At 37.5% G+C, this 24,212-nt stretch overlaps 1 protein-coding gene across 1 annotated transcript in view; it reads right to left on the bottom strand.

Annotated features, from left to right (window-relative positions):
- Nucleotides 1-23,953, bottom strand: part of LOC121421631 (carboxy-terminal kinesin 2-like) — a 32,244-nt gene extending 8,291 nt beyond the window's left edge. Inside the window, exons 1-12 of the mRNA XM_041616397.1 lie at nucleotides 23,850-23,953; nucleotides 16,240-16,295; nucleotides 15,611-15,736; nucleotides 14,834-15,059; nucleotides 10,979-11,053; nucleotides 10,330-10,421; nucleotides 8,748-8,893; nucleotides 7,458-7,668; nucleotides 6,196-6,363; nucleotides 5,076-5,219; nucleotides 2,034-2,156; nucleotides 758-931 (exon numbers count right to left, since the gene is read on the bottom strand). Of these exons, the coding sequence (XP_041472331.1) occupies nucleotides 758-931; nucleotides 2,034-2,156; nucleotides 5,076-5,219; nucleotides 6,196-6,363; nucleotides 7,458-7,668; nucleotides 8,748-8,893; nucleotides 10,330-10,421; nucleotides 10,979-11,053; nucleotides 14,834-15,059; nucleotides 15,611-15,736; nucleotides 16,240-16,251 (1,497 nt within the window). The 5' untranslated portion in view covers nucleotides 16,252-16,295; nucleotides 23,850-23,953. The remainder of the gene's footprint in view (nucleotides 1-757; nucleotides 932-2,033; nucleotides 2,157-5,075; nucleotides 5,220-6,195; nucleotides 6,364-7,457; nucleotides 7,669-8,747; nucleotides 8,894-10,329; nucleotides 10,422-10,978; nucleotides 11,054-14,833; nucleotides 15,060-15,610; nucleotides 15,737-16,239; nucleotides 16,296-23,849) is intronic.
- Nucleotides 23,954-24,212: the final 259 nt, after the last annotated feature.

Raw genomic sequence — 24,212 nt, 5'->3', positions numbered from 1 at the left:
GATTTTTCTCTTTCGATTAAAATAAACAATTTTCTGGGGTGGACTTGACCTTTAAGGTTGTGTAATCATACTACATACCTTCTATCCTTTATCTTCTAGATCTGCAGCCGTTGTATGGTAGGGGGTCCTAAACCTACGTGCGTCCTAAAGCTTCGCAACTACTCATCACGCATGCAGTTTTCCATGGCAAATGCGCACTCTCCATGTGAAACTGTGACTGCAGAGTGACGAACAATTCCTATTCATTTTTTCTTAGACAGAGGCAGCAGTTAATCTCTAAATGTAGAAAAAACCCACAACTCTTTGGAATTTTGGAGTTGCATTCACTTTAATTTCATTTTTTTCCTATAATAATATTATGAACTCATTTTAGTATTTGAGGCACAAGAAATGCATTTTTTTTTGCATGGCAAATAGTGCGTAGCTTTAGGACAACTTCCACATCGGGTGGCAAAATTAAGAGGTGTTTGAAAAACATGGCAGGATTTTCGTAATTGTGAGTTTTGCGATATCTTCTTCTTGGTTTATGATCTTTAGAATGTTTGCCACAAATTGGTGAAAGATAATTTTTTCAAATATTAAAATTGGCACAGTTTTTTATCGTTGTGAACAAAGTGCGTAGCTTTAGGTTCCCCCATCATAAAGACTTGCTGAACGGCTCTCAGGATCATACCAACATTGTCTTCATGTAGGTGAAAATGACTATCTAACCCCAATCCCCTTACATTTATTTAGCATTAGAGATCATGCCACCTACCTTCCAACCTTTCTCTTCTAGATCTGCAGCCGTTGTAAAGACTTGCTGAACAGCTCTCGGGATCATACCAACGTTCTCTTCATTGACTTCTTCAGGTCCTTCCATCGTGTAGGTTTTACCACTTCCTGTCTGACCGTAGGCAAAGATACATACGTTGTATCCATCCAAGGTACTCTGTTGTAAGAAACAATGGTGATAAAAACCCAAACATTAAAGCCAATATAACAAATCCACTTCAAAATAGCACCATCTTAAGACCTGAGTCCCATCATACAAAGTGTTATGATTGATTCACTCAACCTCAACTCTATAGAAATCCATCAATGACATGATTTTTAATACAGGAAATGTGCACAATGTCCTTTGTTAGACAAAGAGGAAGCATGCTGACCCAAGAAAATGATGCATTTATGAATATACTAGTACATCATATTTAGGTAACATTTCAAACACACATGCAGTTTAGATGTTGATGTTCCTGGCTTTCCGTAATTGCGGTTGATGATATCAATAACACCTCTTTGTAAGACGGGGCTTTGGTATACAACTCAAGCATTGTCTTATTAATTGTCTACGATCCACCTGGCCTTGTAATATAGTGATCGTTTGCTACTCTTTACATCACTCATATCAAAATGAAAAACAGACTCAAAGCTTACCAGATAATTCGTAATGGTGTGATGAGAACTATTGTGACATGAGTTTTTCATAATGGATATGATAGCCTGCTTTAGTCTGCTTAAAGACTGCAATTATTCTGACAACAGCTGAAACCATGACTTGAATCATAGACAATGTTTCTGATTGCATCTAAGCTGATCAAATTAGCAATATATTCACATATCTATATTTTCCAACAAGCGCACACATATTTACCAAGAATGCATATCGTGCCTGGCATGATAAAACTTTTGTATCTCAAAATTTAAATATTGTGATGACAGCCCAGATTAAGCTAGATTTTAGAGTTACAACATGAGTTGCAACCTTCTTTTGTCTCAAAACAGCTCTTCACAGGTATCAGGAAACTGTTTAGACAATACGAGACTGCCACAATTGCTATATTTTTTAAATAACAGCCTTTTCTAAGCTGCCCTCAAAATTTTGTAATTTTGAGATATAGCATTTCCATATTTAAATGAGGGATAAAAGAGCACTGTTGATTAAATGCCTTGCTCAAGGGCAGAGGTGTCATGATCGGTACAGACTTTCACATGTCTAGTGAGGTGCCTTAGACCACTCAGCCAAAGCACCGACAGCTGTTGGCAGTGTTTACCTGGACAAGCTGGGAGATTTCCTCAAAGACCTCGGACTGCTTTGAGACGGGTTCAAAGACACGATCAAAATTGAACTCGTAATGGGATGTTCCGTTTCGCCCATTCCTCGTGCTCATTGTACTCTGTGAAGAGAAACGCATTGCAAAACATAAATTAGCCAAAAATACAGTTAAAGATAAGTTGTGGTAACTCAATTTGAGATTATACAGAATTCAATCAAATTACCATCTAGGCGTCTGTATGTATAAATACAAATCTGTGCAAAAGGATTCTGTAATGTGTTGTGAAATTGCCGAGAAATGAGCAAAAAAATACATTGTAAGCATGAAATCCCATCAAATTGTCGGGTCACATCCCATTGAGAGGGGGCTGAATCATGCAGGAGTATTCATTATTTTTAGAGAAAGTGTGTATTCTAGCTTTTAGTGTTGCAGGCTTTCCATGGTTGCAACTAATGAACGGATCAAGTGAAATTTTTTGTAACAAGGGCCAAGATATTATTTTATTTTCAGAGAGGGATGAGGAATATCTAGTACCCACTATTAGGCAAAAACTTGATTTTTTTTTTTTTTGGGGGGGGGGTACTTTTCATAACTTAACATCACTGAGTTAGTCCAGAACAAGTGTCTTACCAACAACATCAGGGGAATGAAACCTTTGGAATAAGTAGGCTTGTGTCGAAACAGAAAATTCAAAGAATAAGAACAAAGAAAGTTTGAGAAAAATCGGACAAATAATAAGAGTTATGAGCATTTGAATATTGCAATCACGAATGCTATGGAGATCCTCCCATTGGCAATGCGACAAGGATGTGTGATGTCACATGTGAACAACTTTCCCTTTGATGGACTATAAATACCCTCAAAATGTCTCTTTTTGCTTTTTCTTATGGTGATACAAACTCTTGATCCATGATGTATTCTTAAAAAATCTGTATTACATGCCTTCCTATACAGTGCGTATCAAAAAAAAGTTTACACTTTGAAAAAGCCCTGGGAATTAAAATATATACAACATGTGGGTAATTTTTTCACATATGATATTGGGTTTGGGTCTCATCTTTCCAATGAAAGTAAGAGTTTTGACAGAATGTTAAACTTGAGTGAGCAATGTCCATTTTTGTAAAGCTCGAAGAAATCTGTTTGCGCAGAAATGCTTGTTTTCACGCTGTGTCAAGGGGAAAGGGCGAAATCAAACTTACCCTGTGAAGCATTTCTCATAAATTTCCCTAGCACTTTTAGCCAATTGAAATAAAACGGATACATTCAAGCATTTTGTAACAATTTTGCCGCCCAAATTTGAAATTTCAACACTTAGTAAGCACAACCTTTACCCTTTTTGTGCCAGCTGGATCTGGGGACATAACTGAATCTGAACAAAAGTTTGTATCAGACATCTCCAACATTTTTCACTAAGTTATTATCATTTAAAGTTGGTTTACATTTCATTTTCATTTAATACTTGTTTCTCCACACTTTTCCCAAGCTTGGCAATGATTAACAAAATGAAAATCAAGCCTAAGCCATTTCATGTAAATCACAGCTCAGTGTAAAGCAAATATCGTCACGATGGACTCGGTGTGTGGGGGAGTGGGATGGGGCGCAATGCACTCTTCGAAGTGTTTTGGGCAAGGAAACAAGTTTAAAAAGGTAAAATATATCTTCATATCAATTTTACTTGCTAATTTCCACGTGTTCTTCATGATTAAGGTCTACTTTTATTCGCATAACTATTTCAAAGTTCTGCGCAAATAATTTTTCACCAACTTTTCAAAAGTAAGTGGTGCTCACTCAAGCGGAAATATTTTTCGACAGTTATATCGTCATTTGCTTAAATGGATCTGTACCAATGCTAAAATGTGGAAAAATCGTCAGGATATTACAAATATATAATTTTACAGGATTTTTTCTAAGTGTAAACTTTTTTTTGATACGCACTGTAGAAAGAACACATTATCTTCTGATAGATGTAATAAAAGAGGCAATTTAAGTGAAATATATACTAAAGTAATGGCGAGAGTTGTTCACCAGTGACATCACACATCTTTGTCGCATTGCCAAATTTAGGATCTCCATAGCATTAATGATCGCCATATTCAAATGCTCATAACTTTTCAATTATTTGTCTGATTTTTCGCAAACTTCTGTTGATCTGTTTCTTTGATTTTTCTGTTTTCACACAAGCTATCCTGTCCAAAGGTTTCATTCTCCTTTAACCCTAATACTCCCGGGGGGGGGGGGGGCCATAATGCCCCCCCTCAACAATTTTCGCGATATATCTGCTGCGCGAAATTTTTTCACCTCGCAGCTCACTGACTTTTTACATTCAAGTCTCACGCAAACTTTGAGACCAAATTTGTGACGCCCGGGTACGCGGTTACGACATTACGCAACATTATGCAAGTGCATGTCAGACCCAAAATTGCTCATAAACGTGATTTCATGTACAAATCCAATGCAAATTGCGTATTTAGCCAAAATTCATAAATGTTTCATTATTTCTACTTTTACTGATTAAACTTAATTAATTTTGCCTTGTTATGATCAGAATTATGTCTGGAACAATTTCCATTGAAAAAACAATAACAAAAAAAAGTAAAAAAACCAAGAAATACATAAGAAATTCATAAAACAATAAAATACATAAGAAATTTATTTCCAAACCAAAGCTTTTTTGAATTATGATTGTTAAGAATGCTAAAAAGAAAATTTTTACCAAAAATTAGCATTCTAAGGGCTTTATTTAGTGAATTAGAGCAAAAAGTATGATTTATGCATAAATTAGCATAATTAATTCATATAAAATAAAATCTCATTATTTTGGAAAATTTTACCATACAGCCTTGTGGATTACATCGCACACTACCAGTGTGCAAATTTTTGCGTCGCTCGCGCGATCAGCGGCCGAGATCTTAAGGGGGGCCATAATGCCCCCCCCCCCGGGAATGACAAGAATCAAAATACCCCGGGAGATTTAGGGTTAATATGAGGGACATCTATAAACACAACATATACAAGTAGGATTCTATATAATAGACATACCTCATTGAGGCTAACATCACTGAGTTTGTCCAGCACCAGTGTTTTACCGTCGACGTCGGGGAAGTTGATGTGAGGGATATCATCTCCTGCAACCTGTTCTGAGCTAAGGAGAGGGCGCACTCTGCAGAAGACACGAATGTTACCCTGGATGAAAAAAGGAGAAATGGAGTTTGATTAATGAAAATAATACTAATAACTAGGGTATTTTTATAGCGCACATATCTACCTTGTTAGATGCTCACTCTATTTTACGCTTACATCTTTTTGAAGAATGTCTTTGTGCCGGCATTCATTTACCTCACCTGGGTTGAGTGCAGCACATTGTAGATCAATTCTTTTGCTGACAGTGAAAGAAATGCTTGGATTCGAACCCATCACCCTCTGTATCAACGTCAAGGACTAATCCACTTGAGGAACAATGCACCACATTAAAGAGGCATTTAACTGCAAAGTCACGAGGGAAAAGCATGCCTACCTCGGAATAAAGACTACATGATCAGCTTAGATTTCATACAAGAATAAACTTGAAATATAAGAAGAACGCATTGCAAAAGCGGTGTAACTACACCGGCGCTAACTACAGTATGAGCAGACCGGAAGTTGTTGGGTCACACGTCACTGAACAAGTAGACTTTCTGGTTCAGTGCACAGAAAGGAAAGGCAAATTCACACTGTGTCCTACATCCCAGACCTTTGGTTGTTGTCGCGAATGAGAATTAACATAGAAGCTTGCCCTATGATAATCTTGGGACGGTTAGCCCTGTATTCAACCCACGCCCCTTGGATTTATTGGCCCGTATTCTGAAGTCAGGTTTAACTTGGATCATGGTCTAAATCTGTGCTAAAATTATGGGAAGCCAAAAGTGTCAAAAATTTTTATTTAGTTGTATGTTTCTTATGTTTGCTGTGTTCTTTCCTGATTCATCGATGGTGAAGACAATCATCTATTCATACTTCCTACACAATTATGAATGATTTGAGAGCCAAATGAGGTGAAATATTATATCGCTAATGTTAGTGATTTATGTAACAATTGGCTATCCATACTAAAACCACAACTTTAAACCAGAGTTTAAGTTAAACCCGACTTCAGAATACGGGCCACTGTCTTGAGACTCACCTTCAATTCCTGTATAGTATTATGAAGCTTTCTCCTGATTGTCTCCTCATCCCTGATCCTGCTTTCTTTCTCCGCGACGCTGGCCTTCAGCGCCTCGACCTCCGCCTCCAGATCAGATATCCTGGTGTCCTTTTGCCTACCGGACTCTACAGACTGCTCAAGCTGGTGCTATGTCAGGAAAGCAATTAAAAAACAAATGTACTCCTAATCTCTTCCATTTCTCCTTTCTGACATTACTTCTTCCTTTGTATGCATTTCTCTCTGTATCCCCTTCCATGTATTATGCATTCATATATGTTGTTGTTTTTTACTATCTGTTTGTATACTGAAATTTACTCTGTACAAATTCATGTACGTGTAATTCAGCATTTTTGGCTGCAAACTGAATGTTGTCATAATAGATAACATTCATCTATCTAATCTAATCTATCTATCTATGCTGAACTTGTGTATTTCAAAATACATGCACCAGTAATGTACATTTTTGTTTGGTTTTACATTTGTATGATTTTTGTATTTGCACGATTAATGTTCATTATCAAGAGAGGCCTACTTTTCTACTTTTCAAGCTATTCCTCACTGAATGCACAAGCTATTCCTCACTGAATGCACAAGCTATTCCTCACTGAATGCACCTCGAGGGAGAATGGGTGAATAAAATGAATATTCAACCAAATGCCGACACTTGAGTACAAAGAAGAAAGCTGGGAACACACTATACAAGACTTGAAATGATGTGATTTCTTAACAAACCGCATCTTGACTTCTGTGAATGTTCCAAGAAGTAGAATTATCATGTTTGAAGTTTAGCATGATACTATGAATACTATAGAATTCAGATTGCTGCAAGCCTTTTTTTTTAAATGAAATTTGTCCGTGAAACTGCATAGAACATCACTACCCAATAACTATGTCTGATCATTGTATTGCTATCAGTGTTTTAATTCTATACTCTTTCTCACCTTATTACTTTGGTACTTGTTATTACTGTTTCATGCAGTGTATTTCATGTTATTTAAATAATTATTGAATTTAACCCTATCTGGGCCGGGGTATTTTGGGAGTTCCTATTGAAATTCCTATTGAAAGTAAAAAGTCGGCGAGCGGCGTGGTAAAAAAATTTCGCACGGCGAAAATATCGCGCGATAACCCTAACACCCCCCCCCGGCCTAGAAAGGGTTAATTGAATAGAATCGTGGAATTAATTTGATAGCTCCTAATAATCATTTCCTTTTCTCCCACAAATTATATTTAATCAATACCTTAGTGGCATCCAACTGGGCAATATAACCGGCCTGAGCTGCTGTCATTGACGCTATAGAGCTCTTCAGACCAGAACACTCCTGTCGAGACGCTGAAAGGTCGCCCTCTAATGTCTCCATCTGTCTTTTGAGACTCGATCTCGTCATCTCCAAGTCTTCCTTCTCTCGATTGAGACGCCGTTCAACTATAGCGTGTTCATCTTCAGCATCCCTACAATCACAAATAAAGAGATGAATGTTCAAAGCTCATTTCCTACATAATGATTCCCTCTTTTAGAATTGGTTGCACTGATAGAGTATGTGAGTTCAGGATCCCACCTTAACACAGATTAGTAAATGAGCCAATCAGCCTCAACTATATGGAAAACCGTCAATGTCCTCTGTCCAAAAATATGAACATTCAGGGCTGCCAACCTGGACAAGAACATTTCAGTATTTCTAAAGCAGAAAATCAGTATTTCGGTGAGGAAATCAGTATTTTCAATGAAACACCATTGGACAAGATATAAAACTGAAACATTAGAAATCAGTACTTTGCATGAACCATCAGTATTCTTCTTATTTTTCAGTACTAAATACTGAAAATCTGTACTACTAAGCAGCTCTGCATAATGATCCCCTCTTTTAATAATAACAGTTTTTGTATAGCGCATAACATATTATGAATAACGTCTCTATGCGCTTCCAAAGGACTTGGATAATATTTTAGAATTGGTTGCACTGAGTGAGTTCAGGGTCCCGTCTTTACAAAGATTTGTGAATGATTCAACCTATATACATGTATATGGAAAACCATCATTGTCATATTTTTTCCTACAGTGTACAGAAAATTTGGACAATGTCCTTTGTTAAAAAAATGAGGAACATTGAATTGTGAAGACAGCGATGAATGCATGAGTATGCATAATCATCTGGAAAACATTTTGAACAAACATGCATTGTAGGTGGTGGCATTGCTGGTTAGAGGCTGATTGGATCAATAGGGGGTGAAGGGGGGGGGGGGGGGGGAGGTTGAAGAAGACCGTTCCCTCTGAAATTCCTGTATTTTAGCAACTTTAACCCTATAAGGACTGGGCTATGGATTGAGGCCTGGGGACATGAATTGGTCTAGGGTGCTTGTTTTCCTCACATGAAATTTCAGAAATCAGTACCTCCTAAGTCATAATAAAATCAGGACAGTTGGCAGGTCTGAAATTCAGCATTTCTAAAATCAGCTACTACAGGTAGTTAAATTGGTTTCTAGAATTGTTGCTAGTTTTAAGGTTAGTAGATTGCTTATTAGATTTTTACCTGAGTTTCCTCTCCAAAGATCTTATAGTCTCCTCTGCCTGATTGGATAAAGACTCCTTGATCTGAACAGTGCCTTTCAGCTGTTGATTCAAGCTTTCCAAGTAGGCGATTCTGTCATTGTTTTCAGTGATCCTTCCTTCGAGGTCCTAGAAAAATACAAATGAAATAGTCAGTGAGTGACACTAAACTCATCTGGACAACATATCAGGGTAACTATCTCGATTAGATAAAGTCTCTTTTTATCTGAACAGTGTCTTGCAGCTGTTGATTCAGACTTTCCAAGTAGGCAATCTGGCGGGTGTTTCATGAAGCTGTTCGTAAGATACGAATGACTTTACGCACAACTGGTGAACCTTTCTTGTGCTATGTGATATCTCTGTGTAATTGAGTTATGAACTAAGAACATATTCCAGTCATGCATAAAGTTGAGCGTAACTTTACGAACAGCTTTATGAAACAACACCATGGTCATTGTTCTCAGTGATCCTTCCTTCGAGGTCCTAGAAAAAGTTCAAATGAAATAGCCACTGGCTGAGACTAAATTCATCTTGGCAACATATTTCACGGGTAACTTAAATGTAGAGGAATTATCCTGATTGGATGTAATTTTTTTCATCTGCACTGTCCCATAAAACTGCTATTTCAAGGCAGCTTTCCAAGAAAGCCGTTTGGTCATTGCTTTCTGTGATTCTTCCTTTGAGGTTTTAAAAAAGTATAAAAGCCATACACATAACCACTGATCTTCACAACAACAAAAAATGAAGAGAAAAAAAATTGAAAGCAAATGCCAGATTTCATAGCAAAAACACACTATAGCGCCATATGTGCTGTATATAAAAAAGTATAAAATCCATACACGTAACCACTGAGCTTCACAACAAAAGAATTAAGAAAAAAAATGAAAGCAAATGCTAGCTATCATGGCAAAAACACACTATAGCCCCATATGTGATGTATACTATATATAAAATAAAACCTGATTAGGCCTCAACTTGTTGTCAGGGCCTGGGAAAGGTTTCAACAATTTTCATCTGACAAGTTGTCATATCTGAGAACTTTCTTGGGGAGCGTTTCATGAAAAAAGTTGTCAGGGCCCTGTTGTACAAAGAGTTACAATTGATCCGATCAATCGTTACTCTATGTATATCCATTAGTGTCATACATTTTTCTACGAAAAAAATTTGCACAATGTTCTTTTCATGCAAAGAGAAGCGCAGTGAATTTTCAAGAAAACAATGCATGATTGAATATACATCACAGCTAGAAAATATTTTGAACAAACATGCATAATGGATGTTGATGTTGTTGGCCATCCATAGTTGCGATTGATCGGATCAATCATAACTCTTTGTACAACAGGGCCCAGATGTTTTATCCAACAAAAGTGCTTCTCATTCAATCAGAATCAAGGAAAGTTGTCAAAAAAGAAATACTCCCCAAGACTATAATTGGCTGGGAAGCACTGTTACGATGGCAAAGTCTAGAATAAAACAGGACTTGTCGGATGAACGTCAGGTCCTTTCGTCAAACACTCCCCTGAAATCAGGTAAAAACCCAGGAGACTGGTATCTCTAATTATTACCTGGTTGGCCGCTATCCTGCTTCCCATAGCGGCTTCCATGTCTGCCAACCGACCTTTCAAGTCCCATGGCTGCCTCTTGCTCTTGGTACCAGCTGTGAAAACCAAGATTGAACATTAATCAATATTTCAAGAGGTTCTCCAATAAAAGAAAGTTATTTGTGTTGGCATTTTTCTCCTTTGTCCCTTCCACATGTCACTTTAAACAAATTTATTCACTGCATCTTGCACATCTTATGCGTGAGCGAACCACAGACGTTTTAAAATGAGACTGAATATCTCACATGCTCCTACAATGATTCAAGCAGTGAAATGAGATTATGAGAATTAGAAACAAGAATTCTCAGTTTTATTTATACATGTATAACATTCAAAAGCTAAGAGTATGCGTTTTCAGTGAAATTCATATATGCAATGTTCATTTCTGCCAATTATTTGTTAAAGATTCAAGAAAATATACTTGTCAACCCCAAACTTAAATAAAATTTGTTTTCGGACATCACAAAGTGCATGCACAACAAAAAACAAATGAATAATCAAATATGAATTATAGATAAAATAAACAAATGTCTAAAATTCAATCTAGCAAAGTGCAAAGTTGAGCAAAGAGAGTGATCATAATGGTCTTTTGAATAGACTCTTTGGATGTTACCTGTTTTGCTTGGTGGTGGAGCTGTTGTCCTGGTGCCAGGTCTGGTGGTAGCGGGGGCTGCTCTTGATTTGGGGGCTATTTTTTTTTGGGGGGGGATGGGCGGGGTAGATGGGTGCATGAGAGTTAGTGAGTTGATTGATATATTTTTGCTGGGCTATTAAAGGCATGTATCTCAAAATGTACGTAAAAAAGTTCAGACACAAATTTAAATAAAAGACTGGATTTTCTATTCATGAATTCAGTGGCAACCTTGTCTGGAAAGAGTTCTCTACAGAATAAAACTACATTCATGTTTTCACACAAATAGATTGCTATATATTCATCTTCCTGAATTCTGAGACACAAGCTTTTAACAGCTCCATGGCGATATGCAGGAGTAACGATGCTTTTTACATTCTCTGCATTTTTCACATTATGTAGATGCAACCTTCTCTAGTTTTGGGGTGCACTTTGGCAGGGGTGCAAGAAGATTACACAGTCAAACCTGTAAATCGACCACTTATAAAGAAGGACCAAATGTTCACTATGATTATAATTTCAGAGCTGCTAACCTGAACACGAACATTTCAGTATTTTAAATATTGAAAATCAGTATTTTGGTGAGGAAATCTGTATTTTCAAAGAAATACCATAGCACAACACATAAGACTGAAACTGCAGAAATCAGTATTTTGCACGAAACCATCATTATTCTTCTCATTTCTCATTTCTCAGTACTAAATACTGAAAATCAGTACTGGTTGGCAGCTCTGTAATGTTGTTGGTTTTCATTGAATAGCATTCCCCCATTACCTGCTCATAAAGGCCACAAACTCAGTTTCCACTACAACATTCCCCCATTTCCAAAGTGTGTTTCAAGAACCTGTTCATAACCTAGACAACAAGTTTGTTTAAATACCTTTGAAGAGATTCCGTATTGAAACCTGTATTATAAGAATTAGTCCATAAAGAACACCAGCTCAAAATACCACTTTTCTTGGCTCCCTTGAGCAGTCTTTATTACAGGTTTGACTGGACAGTGTACATGTAAACAAAACTTGTACAGGGCTCCATTTCATAAAGCTGTTCGTATTATGAGAGACTGTAAGAACTAAGACTTAGTAAGAACGACTGGTGATCCTTCTTATATATGTGCTTAACCATCGCCAATGTATATACCATTTACAAGAAAGGATCACCAGTTGTTCTTCTTACGAACAGCTTTATGAAACACCCCTCAGGTGGGTCAGTGTAAATTACAAGTGACTTTACGAAGCACTGGTGTCGGCAAGCCTTGAAATAAGTGGGCGCTGAGCGCAAATTCGCGCTCATAACGCCATCAATTGCGCCCATGAAGCCCCAAAATCATCAAAATTTTGACGACCGGGCGCAAATATTTTCCAGGTAAATGCGCCCACCGTGAGTGAGCAGTGAAGCCATATCATACATGTAATTTAAATATCTGTAAAGCCAAAATCAAATAACTTTCAATTTACGATAAACACAGTTTAAAATTGCCAAGTGCGTCTTTTTTCTGTACCATAAAAAGTGAGCTACGTCCGTCTTTTTTTTCCTGTAATACATGTGCGCGCGTTCTTCCGGTAGCGGTTTTTCCATACTTCACCATGTGCAATTTCTAATGCACACATTTCTAGTTGGGATATCACAATTCTGTGATATAGTAATTCGAATTGCACAGGAGATAAATCCCTGTTCACAGCACATACGATGTGCAAGTCTTTTATCCTCACAGTCGCCGACCTTGCTTGTCAAAACGGAGCCTTAATAATCCAAAATAACTTAGCTTATAGTTGTGAATTGTAGCTTTTTAATTTCTTTCCTGGAGAGGGGTAAATATCAGACAATAAATAATCTAACAAGGCTCCATCTAAAAAAAAATAGGAGGACGCCGCGTGCACTTGAGTGTGGTGTTAGCAAGCCAGTTTTGAGCTCATGTCTGCCAGAGCTCTGGGTGAGAATTCTATCAGTAATGGCCTAAGTGATGGTGATTTTCCGTTTGAGATAGAGTTTAGATTTCATGTTAATTTTTGAAAACTGTCAAAAAACTTTATGATTTCTTCATTGTGATGAATATTTAAGTTATTAATGAATACATTTTCACCGAATTCAGACTCTCCCAGAATGAAAGGCATTTTCTGTGGAGATCTGCGTTTTCAAATAACTTGTGAAAAACTTAAGGTACGTGAACCTACAATACATGTACATAGCCTGTGGCTATGTGCTGGAATTTGAATAGACCGAGTTATTTACTGATTTCGTATATGCAATCCAAGTGCACCTCACAGCCACAATCACACACAAACACTCACCCACTCCCATGATTCAAACCATAAAAAAAAACTTAAATTTTTATTTTTTTTTTCTAAATTTATTATTTGATCTGAATTCTCTCTTTCTCCATCTCTCTCTCTTCTTTTTTATTTTTATTTTATTCATTTATTTAGATTTTTTTTTTTTTTTGGGGGGTTCATTGATCATGGTTCATTAAAGACGAAAAATAAATAAGCCCATGTGTGTGTGGTTGTAAAGGGGATGTGGAGTGAGGGTGTCAAAACACTTAAACATTTAAATCTGATTTCTTAAAGGGGAAGTTCACCCTGAAGAAAACTTTGTTGTGAAAATAGCAGAAAAAATAGTAAAAAATATTGGTGAAGGTTTGAGCAAAATCCGTTAAAGAGTAAGAAAGTTATCAGAGTTCAAAATTTTGGATTTGTGACGTCATAAACGAGCAGCTGCCCCATGTGTTATGTAATATAAAATGTATGAATTTCAAATTTTGTATAGTTCCTGATGACTTAATTTTGTTTTCTTTTCATGATCGGGTGTGAAATGATTTGTCTATTGATATATAAAAGTTACAGTGAAAACTATTTTCAATTTTCTGAGAAAATGACATTTCATTGATTTTTTACCATTCGCTATGTAGGAATGCTGCTCGCATATGACGTCACAAATCAAATAATTGAAATTCTAATAACTTTTTAATTATTTGATGAATTTTTCTCAAACCTGCAAAATTTTTTATTATTTTTTCTGCTATTTTTACAATAAACTTTTTGTCAGGGTGAACTTCCCCTTTAAAGGTTTGAATAAGCCTAATACTTAGCATATATGCTATTCATTTACTAATTAAAAAATTGCAGGAGCTGCACTTACTATAAACAAATTTGCGGTGTGGTTCACCATTATATATATATATATATTTTTTAAATTGCCCCTGGTTCCAGAAAATTGCCCCCGGTTCCTGTAAAAAGCCCGTGAGCCAGGGGCAATTTTTAAAAAAAAATTGCCCCCGGCTCACAGGTGCTTATTTCAAGGCTTGGGTGTCGGTGCTTCTTTCTTTACTAGAAGCTAAATCAGCACCAATGAATATTTGCAGTACACCATTTACCACAGGAAAGGATCACCAGTCGCTTGTAACTTACAAGAAGCTTTATGAAACACCCAACCCAATGACAAAGAATATAATGAGATAGGTGAAACATGCAGGTCAAAAGAAAAATATGTTGGAAAAAATAAGACAACTGAGGAATAAGATGGATAAAGAGCTCCAACAAATTTAATAGCAAGAAGAATGTGATGAACAAAGGCACTGCTTGATAACAGTATTCTTTGTAGGCGAATGATTGCAAAGAAATGAAATGTTATCATCAAAGCCTAGAATATTGATAGCTCTGCAAGTTTTTTTCTAAAATAAGATCCAAGCAATATCTGACATTGCTATAATAAGCCTGCTCAAGACTAGCTCAAGAATATTACATTTGCTGTAGCCTCCTTAATAGTGCAATGCTTTCATGTTTGTAAGTTGTAACCGTTTTAATAAAAATGTTTTGTTTTTTTAATTTAATAACAAACCTGATTTAGAAGGTGCAGCTGGTTTTGACGGCGCTCCGACCCGTGGTTTTGCTGTCGCCAAACCGGGTCTAGCAGCTACCGGTTTACTAATTGGTTTCGCAGTTCCTCCCCTCGCTGTCACAGCTGGACCTGTTTTCCGCACAGCAGGAAGGGCAGGTCTCCTTGCAGGTGCAGCCTCCGTCGTATCAAGTCGAGTTTTCTTCTTTTCTGGGGCAGCATTTTCTGCCTATTTATTTGAGAAATTAAGAGAATATCAATTTTAACTTTGAAATTTGGTAGGGGAGAGCAGGAAGGTTTGGCAAATCCGTGACTTTGTCTCCAAGTAGAACCTCTTGGGATCATAGAAATCTGTCCCGACTCGTAAAGTTGAAGATGAATGATTTCAAGTCCGGTGTTGGCATTGGTCTTGGAATTTGGATTGCTTCCCCTAGCCCTAAAGTCTATTCTGAGTTTGTAAAACTGATCCAGATCACAATATTGACATCTCAACAACTAGTGAGTGACTTTTCAGTACCATCTTCATGTTATGTTTGGTGTTATACTCGTGTAAATACTGACCTAACACCAACACCAAGAGGTCAACACTGAACTTGAAAATCACCCACTGTCTTGTCTCGAACAGTATTTTATGTTGGTGAATGGAAATTGTTTTAATGGAAGGAGGACTACAGAGTCTACTGTATACAGTCCCATTCTCTTACTGAGTTCGTCCACACGTCTGGGGCGGGTGGAGCCTCCGTTGAACGTTACAATCAACGATGCGTTCTTACACTTTACCTGATTATCCGCCACGAGGGCCCTCTTGAAGCCAGGTTGGGGAAGCTTGGTAGGAAGTTTAGAAGGTGGTCTCAGCTTGCTTACACGGCTGACCACGTTAGGATCCTGAGTGGATAGTGCTGATCCCTGCATGGGAGTTGCAAACAGAATCACAGAATTAGCTAAATGGATACAGTCAAACTCGTCTTTAAGGCCACCCGGGAAACAGAAAATGAAACACCGAGAGTAGTCCAGATTGGACTTTGATACAGAAGCCCTCTAAGCTAGTAAAACATAGAGGGCCTATTGACTCCCAATTCTTAACCGAGTGCTAATTAACTCATCTTGCAATCGCATCCGCCAATGCAACATGGGGGGGGGGGTGGAAAAATTGTATTTTAATATGGGGGGGGAGTAAATAGGACATTTTTCCTCAATTGAAAAACTGGTGTAGAAACGAGTAGAATACTATAATTTAGTTACACAATCCAGAGTGTACTTTTAAACCAAAGATTCCATTTTCTTCCTCTATTGTCTTCTTTTTCACCACTTAAAAAAACGTCAAATTCTTGTGGTTGATAAACTTCTGACACAGGGGCCCTTGGTTTTAACGCTACATCCCCTTTACAATTCAAGGATTCTTATCTTACCTGACGAGACATGATGAATTTTGGTCGATGAAAGAGCTCTCCTCGATCCTCTCTCCCTGCATGACAAAATTATATAAATTGAAGACAAATTGTTAGATTTTAGAGAGATCAGTTTAATTTTCAGGGATACAGTAAACTGTATAATTGTGCAAATTAATTAACAAGTAAGGTTTGTAAAAATCTATAGCCTTAAGTTTTTCTAACACTCTTAATTCTGGTCATTGCTGTCTACATGAGGGTCAAGCGAAGATAAACTATTCTCATATTAGTTTTGAGCCTTTCTCCACTTCTCTTGTAAATAGTGGAGCCTGTGGTGACTCATGCCATTCTGAAAATGAGGATCGTCATTGAAAATGAGATCAAGGGTACATCCTCAAACACAAGACAGATCATGTCTACATTGAGATCAAGGCATGCCTAGAGAGAACTGGACTCATGGAGAAAGGCTCAAACTCTGAAATTGAAAAAAGGTGCACCGGTAGGGCTACATTGTAGATTCTCGAATCTAAAATTAATTTCACAATTTCAGTAGGAAAATAAATGGAGAAAAAAAATGAAAAGGGGCGAAACAAAAATAAAGCATCAAGACTTAAAGACTCAATCATCTCACAGTCGATCCAAGTTCTGACTCTAAATCAAAATAGGGTGTCTGAAGCCACACTGTAAAGTAATGGCTGATTTGGGAAGGAAAAAAGGCACATTTTGGGGGGAAATTCAGCTGGTGATCAATCTGAACTGATTTTTTTTTTTTTACTAATGTTTGGAAAGATGAAATTCAGGGTTTCTTTTGACCCTATGGACAAGAACACATAATCATCTGAAATAAAGACCAAGATATAAAATGTAATTGCAAACCATTTGTTTTTTGTGTGTGTTGATCTTACCATTTCCCCATGGATGTGTTATTTATATGGGGGAACTAAATTTCAGTTTGGCACAGTTTTTTTTAAGCACCCAGTACTTTGTCTCATTTTTTTTTTACAGTGATCTCATTTCTAAATTTCAAAACAATCATACCATTAGACCGAGCACCAAATTTCCTACTGGACAGGACACTTTATCATGTTTATGGACAAGTTACTTCGGCATCAAGAATTAATTTGTTACTATAGCTCTGGAAGCTAAAAATTTGGATTTGTGTGTATCCCATTCCTTATCTAGCTAGGGTCTAACTCTAGATCTAAAATGCTTAAAATTTACTTGATTTCATTATTTTTTTTCAGCCACTTATTTTTGCCCATAAAATTCAACAGCCACATTTTTCCCCATAAAGTTCAATTTCTGTCACTGCCCTGCAGTGAAGGTTATTTGTAAATTTAGATCTAGATCTAATATTATTTCTAATCCACAAAGTCAAAGAAAATTTGCTGGTTTTTTTTTCCTTGGTAGTCATCATGGTGGTTGTCTGTTATTAATAGAAGACAAAGATGCGGTGTTTGTTGCGGGGTGCAAGTTAACTATCCTGTCTGTGGGAAATCTACAGGTAGGACTACGGTATGCAAATGCAGTACACAACACACTTTAAGAAATCATTAAAATAACATTTTCTTTTACCAAAAATAATAATTTCCATACATTTGCAATTTGTTTTCCATTTAATGTAACTTGGAAATAATTTTTTGTATTTGCCAGAGTGCTCAAAAACTTGAATTTGGGGCATATTTTTGTGTACGTCCTCTACATGTATGTGGATTGGTTGTAAAATTAGAAAGTTATGAGTTTCAATTTTTGCTTATTATTCACAAGAAAGTTAAAATGCCTAACTCCGACAGCGATATGCAAATGAGAGAATCGATGATGTCCTTCACTATTTGTTTGTTTTTTGTTTGAATACAATTTTTACAGATTTTTATTCGACAATACGGACCAACTTGAGTGAACCAAAACTCAGGGACGGATCCAGGATTTTGAAATAGGGGGGGCGCCAGCGGCGAGGGAGCGAAGCGACCGAGCGGGGGGAGGGTGTGGGAGGGGGGATACCCCCCTCCCACGGCAAGGACTTTTTCAAAAAATCATGTCCAAAAGTCGTATTTTGAGAGCATCTTTAGAAGAAAAATGCACACTTAAATCACTGTAACTTCATGAATAAAAGACACATACTGACTCATTTAGGAGCTGGTTTCCAGTCACACACCGTATAAGCGGTCATTCAAAACATACATTTGGCAAAGGCTCTTCACTTGCTTGCATCGTGTGATTGAAACGTCAAATTTAAATGATACGAAACTGAGACTTGTAATCGATAAGTTCCGAATAATCCATTCTGTTTATTGTCATTTGTGTATTTACATTGTGTGTTTCAAACGAGAATTGTTTAGTCGTATGGCAACATGCATAAAATTTGGTTCTTTTTTCCCCAAAATGCACAGTAAATTGTTACAAACTACAGAAAAAACGACATCATCTTCTGGTAATCAACCTTTTCCCTCGTATTATTGGGTCAATCCATGTCAAATCAACCAATGCTTGTCACTCGACCCTCTTCGATTTTCTTTAAACTCGCACCAAATGTTGCCCCAAGTGTCTGACGGAAAAATCTGAAATATTTTGCCCCAAGGTCAAATGGTTGCTAAGATACGGCCTCCCATAGCAACCAATGCACACACAACAAAACTATTTTAAATAAAATTGCCTATTTTTGATTGACTACTGCAGCAAAGTTTGATTGATTACAGTCTTCATTTTAAGTAAATTGGAAGAACTTTTTGGTCTAAACATGCAGAGTATACTGTAGCGCGGACCTGTCAACCGGATTTCGCACACAAGGTCACCGAAAATGGCATTAAGCATCCGTGTCAATGATTTCAGAAACATGTTTGGAGGCTCATAAATCCAAAACTAAATTAGCTTAGAACCAAATATTATGCACATTTATTGACTTTTAGATACTCAACAGACTTACAAAAAATTGACCCAAGAGTATGTGTCGTTTTCCTGTAGGGCGCCCTCAAAGTTGGATTTTTTTCAAAAGATGCCAAGTTCAAGGTCACGGATCACCTCCCGTCCCATCGAGGAGGGGGACCAATTTCTGTGTTTTGATAGACATTTACCCATATTTTCAAGTGTTACTTGAGAAATTTTGCTACCGGAATGTTTAGGGGCTGATTTGCGCATTCCAAAATGGTCGTAAACACCCTAAAATTGATGTTAATGACACATACATGCTTTTCAACACTTTTCAAATTGTGATAACTCAAAGATGAAGAGCCCAAAGACATTGATCTCTTCTGTGATGATAGTCTGTAATTAGTATTAAAAGGATATATCTTCAAAAATAGTTTTTATTGTTGGTAATGACCTTGAAAACACACCTAAAATTCAATAAAAACAGTAAATTGGCTAATTTTCCAGAATCAAATGGCATTCAAATGGTGTTTACATTGACTTTCAAATGGGTGTCATTTCAAGACAAAGGGTGAGCTTAAGCTAAAACTTGAAAGACATGTTCAACTTTTGGTCTACTTTGAGCAACATAAAATATTTGAACTCAAAACCATATCATTTGACCTTGAAATTATTCCAAATATAGCTATTTGTTGCTTCATAAGTAGCATATTCAAATCGCGCGTGTACATTGTACTTTGCAACACATTTCAAAATGGATTTTCTCATAGAGAGAATACCTGATCAGGCTGATATTTGCAGTATAAGTAGTCTGTAATGGGTTCTTGGAGGATCTACAGATTAAGTACCTATTCTCTCATGACAATGACCTTGAAAATACAGCTGAAAATCATGAAAATCAATAAATCATACAATTTTCATTAATAATTAAGTGTTTTTATCCACTTTTAATTGTGTGTTATTCCATCTTAGATTGTGAGTCCATGCTGATAATTGCAAATCATTTTTATTGTTTATGTTCAAAGTCTCTCATCGCGTTGCCATCTTAACTTATGACCAGCCAGGATGAAATTGTATTTATATTTATTTTAACATAAGATAATCAATTTTTACGAAGCACTTGTTAAAACCATACCACAAATAATTAAATAAGGTCAATGATAAAATGCTAGAAAATACATGTAAGGAGCTTTGATATCCAGTCCATAATTGAGTTATAACTATTAGTGGCAGAAAATGTAAAATAAACCGAGGCTCGTCTTCGGTATACAGAGTTCAGAAGGCATTTTGTAAGCTTTTCATTTATGAAATTACAACTTGTTTAGACCATGAATTCATATAGGCTTCCAATTTGATGTTTTTTCTACATGTTGAATCAATGTATACTAGCTTTCCAACCAACAAAGTAAATGTTGTAAACTGTATTGATTGCCTTCTGTTGGGCAAAGCTATTCCTGCCAAATTTGAGCTCAATCATGACTTTTATTTTTTTAAGATGAAAATATGGAAAGTTTATTTATGCAAGACAAACGAAGAACAGACGAAATAGTGGAATTTAATTACTCACACTATAATATATAAGGGATATACTTTTAAAGCTCTGCACTATATAGATCCCGTTTGCTGCCTGTGCAAGTCTCGAGGTTCTGTGGGCACGCGTATAGCTTGCCTCAAGTCACGTCAATCGGACGGGTGCGCGGAGGAACACATCAGGGAGGGGGAAATCTGTCTTCCACCAACCTCCTTGGTCAGATGGATTTGGGTTTACGCGCATATCATCGGCAGCGATCGGGGGGGGGGGGGGGGGGGGGGACGGGGGACGTGTTCTCCCTCAAATATTTCGGGGGAGGTCGCCCCCCCCTAGATTTTTAAAACTATTTTTTTTTCGATTTTGCTGGCAATTTTTTTTTAAAGATATATTGTAATCAGCAAACCTATAGATTATCAAACATTAAAAATGGGGTAAGGGGGGGGGGGGTTAATGTCACAATTTCTACTTTTTAACAATACACAATGTGTCCTCGGGACGTTTTTCCCCAGCACGAAAGTATTTTTATTCTCCCCCCAACCAGGGGCGTCGATCCATTTTTCAGATTGGGGGGGGGGGGGGCAAAATCATGAATCAATTTTCCAAAGGCGCTCGATCACACAAACACACACATATGCCTATATATATGTGTACATATATATATGTATATACACACACACACACTTATATATATCTCACCAGCAGATTAATGCGAGCGCGAAGCGCGAGCTGAAAATTTTGATATTTCGATCTGAAAAAAATTGAGTTTAATGGACGTTTTAAATAAAGAACAAGATATATATATCCAACAAAAGATTATTGCAAATCGAAGTGGGAGTTCTTTTGAGGTTTAGAACTGAAAACGGGACCATATTCACCTATTTAATCATGGAAAGTATGGGTTTTTGTTACAAAAATGATGCGAGCGCGAAGCGCGAGCTGAAATTTTTTGATATTCTAATCTGAAAAGTGGACATTTTGAGCATGATTTTAGACGAAGAACGAGTTGTGTATCTCAATCTCGCTTGCTGATTTCTGTGTAACATTACAATCTTATTTTATTTTTAGCACATGCGGAATTATTGGGGGGGCAAAATGATATGTTTGCCCCCAATATTTTCATTGGTGGGGCGATCGCCCCCCCCTGCCCCCCCCATAATCGAATTGAATTTTTCCTGATTTCATATAGGCCTAATAATGATGAACTTGTACAAAAGACATAGTGAGTGGGTGACGTCATCAGTCTGCCAATATTTAAGCATTAATCAGAAGACAAAGTAGAAAAAACTCCAGACAGTGCAAATTAATTTTATAAATTTTAACAAAATTAAAAATAGATTTGCAAATTATAATATGTAGAACTATTAATAATTAAATTAACCATGTTAACCAGGCTACTGCTACTCGGGCAACTCACTGCTCTGGGCCAGAGCCGCTTTGAGTACAGGACATTTCTTGCAGCTCTCAACGCTGGAACACCCATCATACGGGTACTGCAAACCTTATTGAAGAAATATGACCTGCCTGATCTACATAGTCTCATCTCCAATCCACCATCATATCCCGTCTGGAAACGCATACTGTCTAAATACAAAGTTCTTCATGCTGTAAGACAACTCACTCTACAAGCAATCTGTTGTAAATCTTCACTCAGGCTCTGGATAGACGATGTCCCACCTTCTGCTAACCTCCTATACCCTAAGAACTCTATATCACCTACAATTCGTCACGCAATTATAATTAGAGCCCAACTACTGTCCTGTACATACCTAACTCAAAGTCGTCTATACACTCTGAAGAAATCCTCTTCTCGTATCTGCACCTTATGCAATTCCGCGGATGAGACGGTGGAGCATTTTGTTGGAGCCTGCCCAAATCTCAACCATCTACGTGTGGATTTTGTCAACAAAGCTAAGGAATGCCTAGTAGACCACCCATATTGTCTCAACCTTTATGTCAGTGATGACCCCCACCAATTCACCTGTGCCACCTTATTATCCTACCATCCCTGCTTGTCGTCTGATGTCCACAATAGCTTACTCCTAATATCCCTCTTTTTCCTTCACAAAATCCATACCTCCCGTTCTAAGTCTCTTGAAACTGCATAACATCGGATCTATGATTACATACAGTTACATGTACATTCCATCTGGAACACAGGAATCTCCAAAGAAGTGGAGGGATCAGCTAAGAGAGAGGTACCCAGTAGAGGCGCTGGTCCAAAAATTGGGATTGTCCCAGAAAACAAGGGTATCCTCATAAACCAAGACAAATCATGTCTTGATAAATTGAGACTGTCTTTGTTTATGGGGACGTTTTTTTTTCACTTCCCCTACGGGACAAAGACAGCAATTATGGAAATTAAGAGTGCTAAAAATAGATTCAGTGACCTCAATTCCCCCCAGTTCGCCGTCTATCTTCCAATAATCTTGTTATGAAACCTGATATGTTTACATTGACTAGCACACTTGATTGGTGAAAGAACTTTCCTAGATTTCTTGTGTGAAGAAATCCTTATAAACTGAGACAGTCCCTGTATAACTGGGACGATCCCAATTTTCTGACCAGCGCCCCTACTGTTAACAGACAACAACCATGACAACATGACAACCACCATTACCAAGAAAAGACCAACATTAACAATGTTAATAACAACCAAAAACACACTTGAGATGTCTTGTCTCGTGATCACACAATTTGTCATGACTTTTCTGCAAGTGCAACTGTGTCTGCTGCACATTGAAAAAAAGGGGCCTAAAGTCTTTAGTAAAGATTTATGATAAATTTGACAATGTCACACTCACAGTCACAGTCACACAGGCTTCGCCTTCATCTTGCTCACAATGAGTCAAAAACCTAAATAAGTTAGATCTAGGCTACAGTCAGTACTAGTTTACTGTTTAGACTTAACAATCAACAGTGTGAGTTGTGCTGTCACTGACACTGTGTCAGTCACTTGCCAGCTGTGTGGCCGACTTGCATGTGAAGCCGCGCCGCAAACGCGACGGGGCTACGCGAGGCTCGCCAGGCCGGGCGCACAGGCAGGGACAGCCAAGGTTTGCCGTACCGTTGTCTTCAGCGAGTTGATTCGTCATTTGTGTGCAGAGATAAGTCAGGGGCAAATCTCACTGGAGTGAAATTAATAATAGTTACAATGTAAAACGCATATTTTAGTAATATAACAAAAGACATCATGATAATAAAGGCATGGAAACAATTTACAACACTTGTATCTTACCGGTTTCTTCGTGACTTTAATTCACCACCGATCGCGGAAACAGTTCGTCGCTTTCTTGTTTTCAAATTCACCGCACGCGCATGCGCAGACATTAAAAGTACAAATCCACTCGCGTGATTGGCCAATAGTACGATACACAAACAGGGGCGGGGGGCCGGGGAGATGGGGCGGTGGGAAAAATGAAAGCGGTTTGTGTTTTTGCCTCGGGATGAATCGAGAGAGTCTCACACTGAGCTGCTTGCCAGGGGTGGATACAGGATTTTTCGAAAGGGGAACCCATTTTTCCGAGGAATAATTTGACAAGTAAAAACCAACTAAAAAAAAGGTTTCAAAAGGGGATTCCGTCCACAGCATTTTTACATT

This window comes from Lytechinus variegatus, chromosome 9, assembly GCF_018143015.1.
Source record: "Lytechinus variegatus isolate NC3 chromosome 9, Lvar_3.0, whole genome shotgun sequence".
In the NCBI taxonomy this organism is placed as follows: domain Eukaryota; kingdom Metazoa; phylum Echinodermata; class Echinoidea; order Temnopleuroida; family Toxopneustidae; genus Lytechinus; species Lytechinus variegatus.
This window is presented reverse-complemented; position numbering and strand designations above follow the sequence as displayed.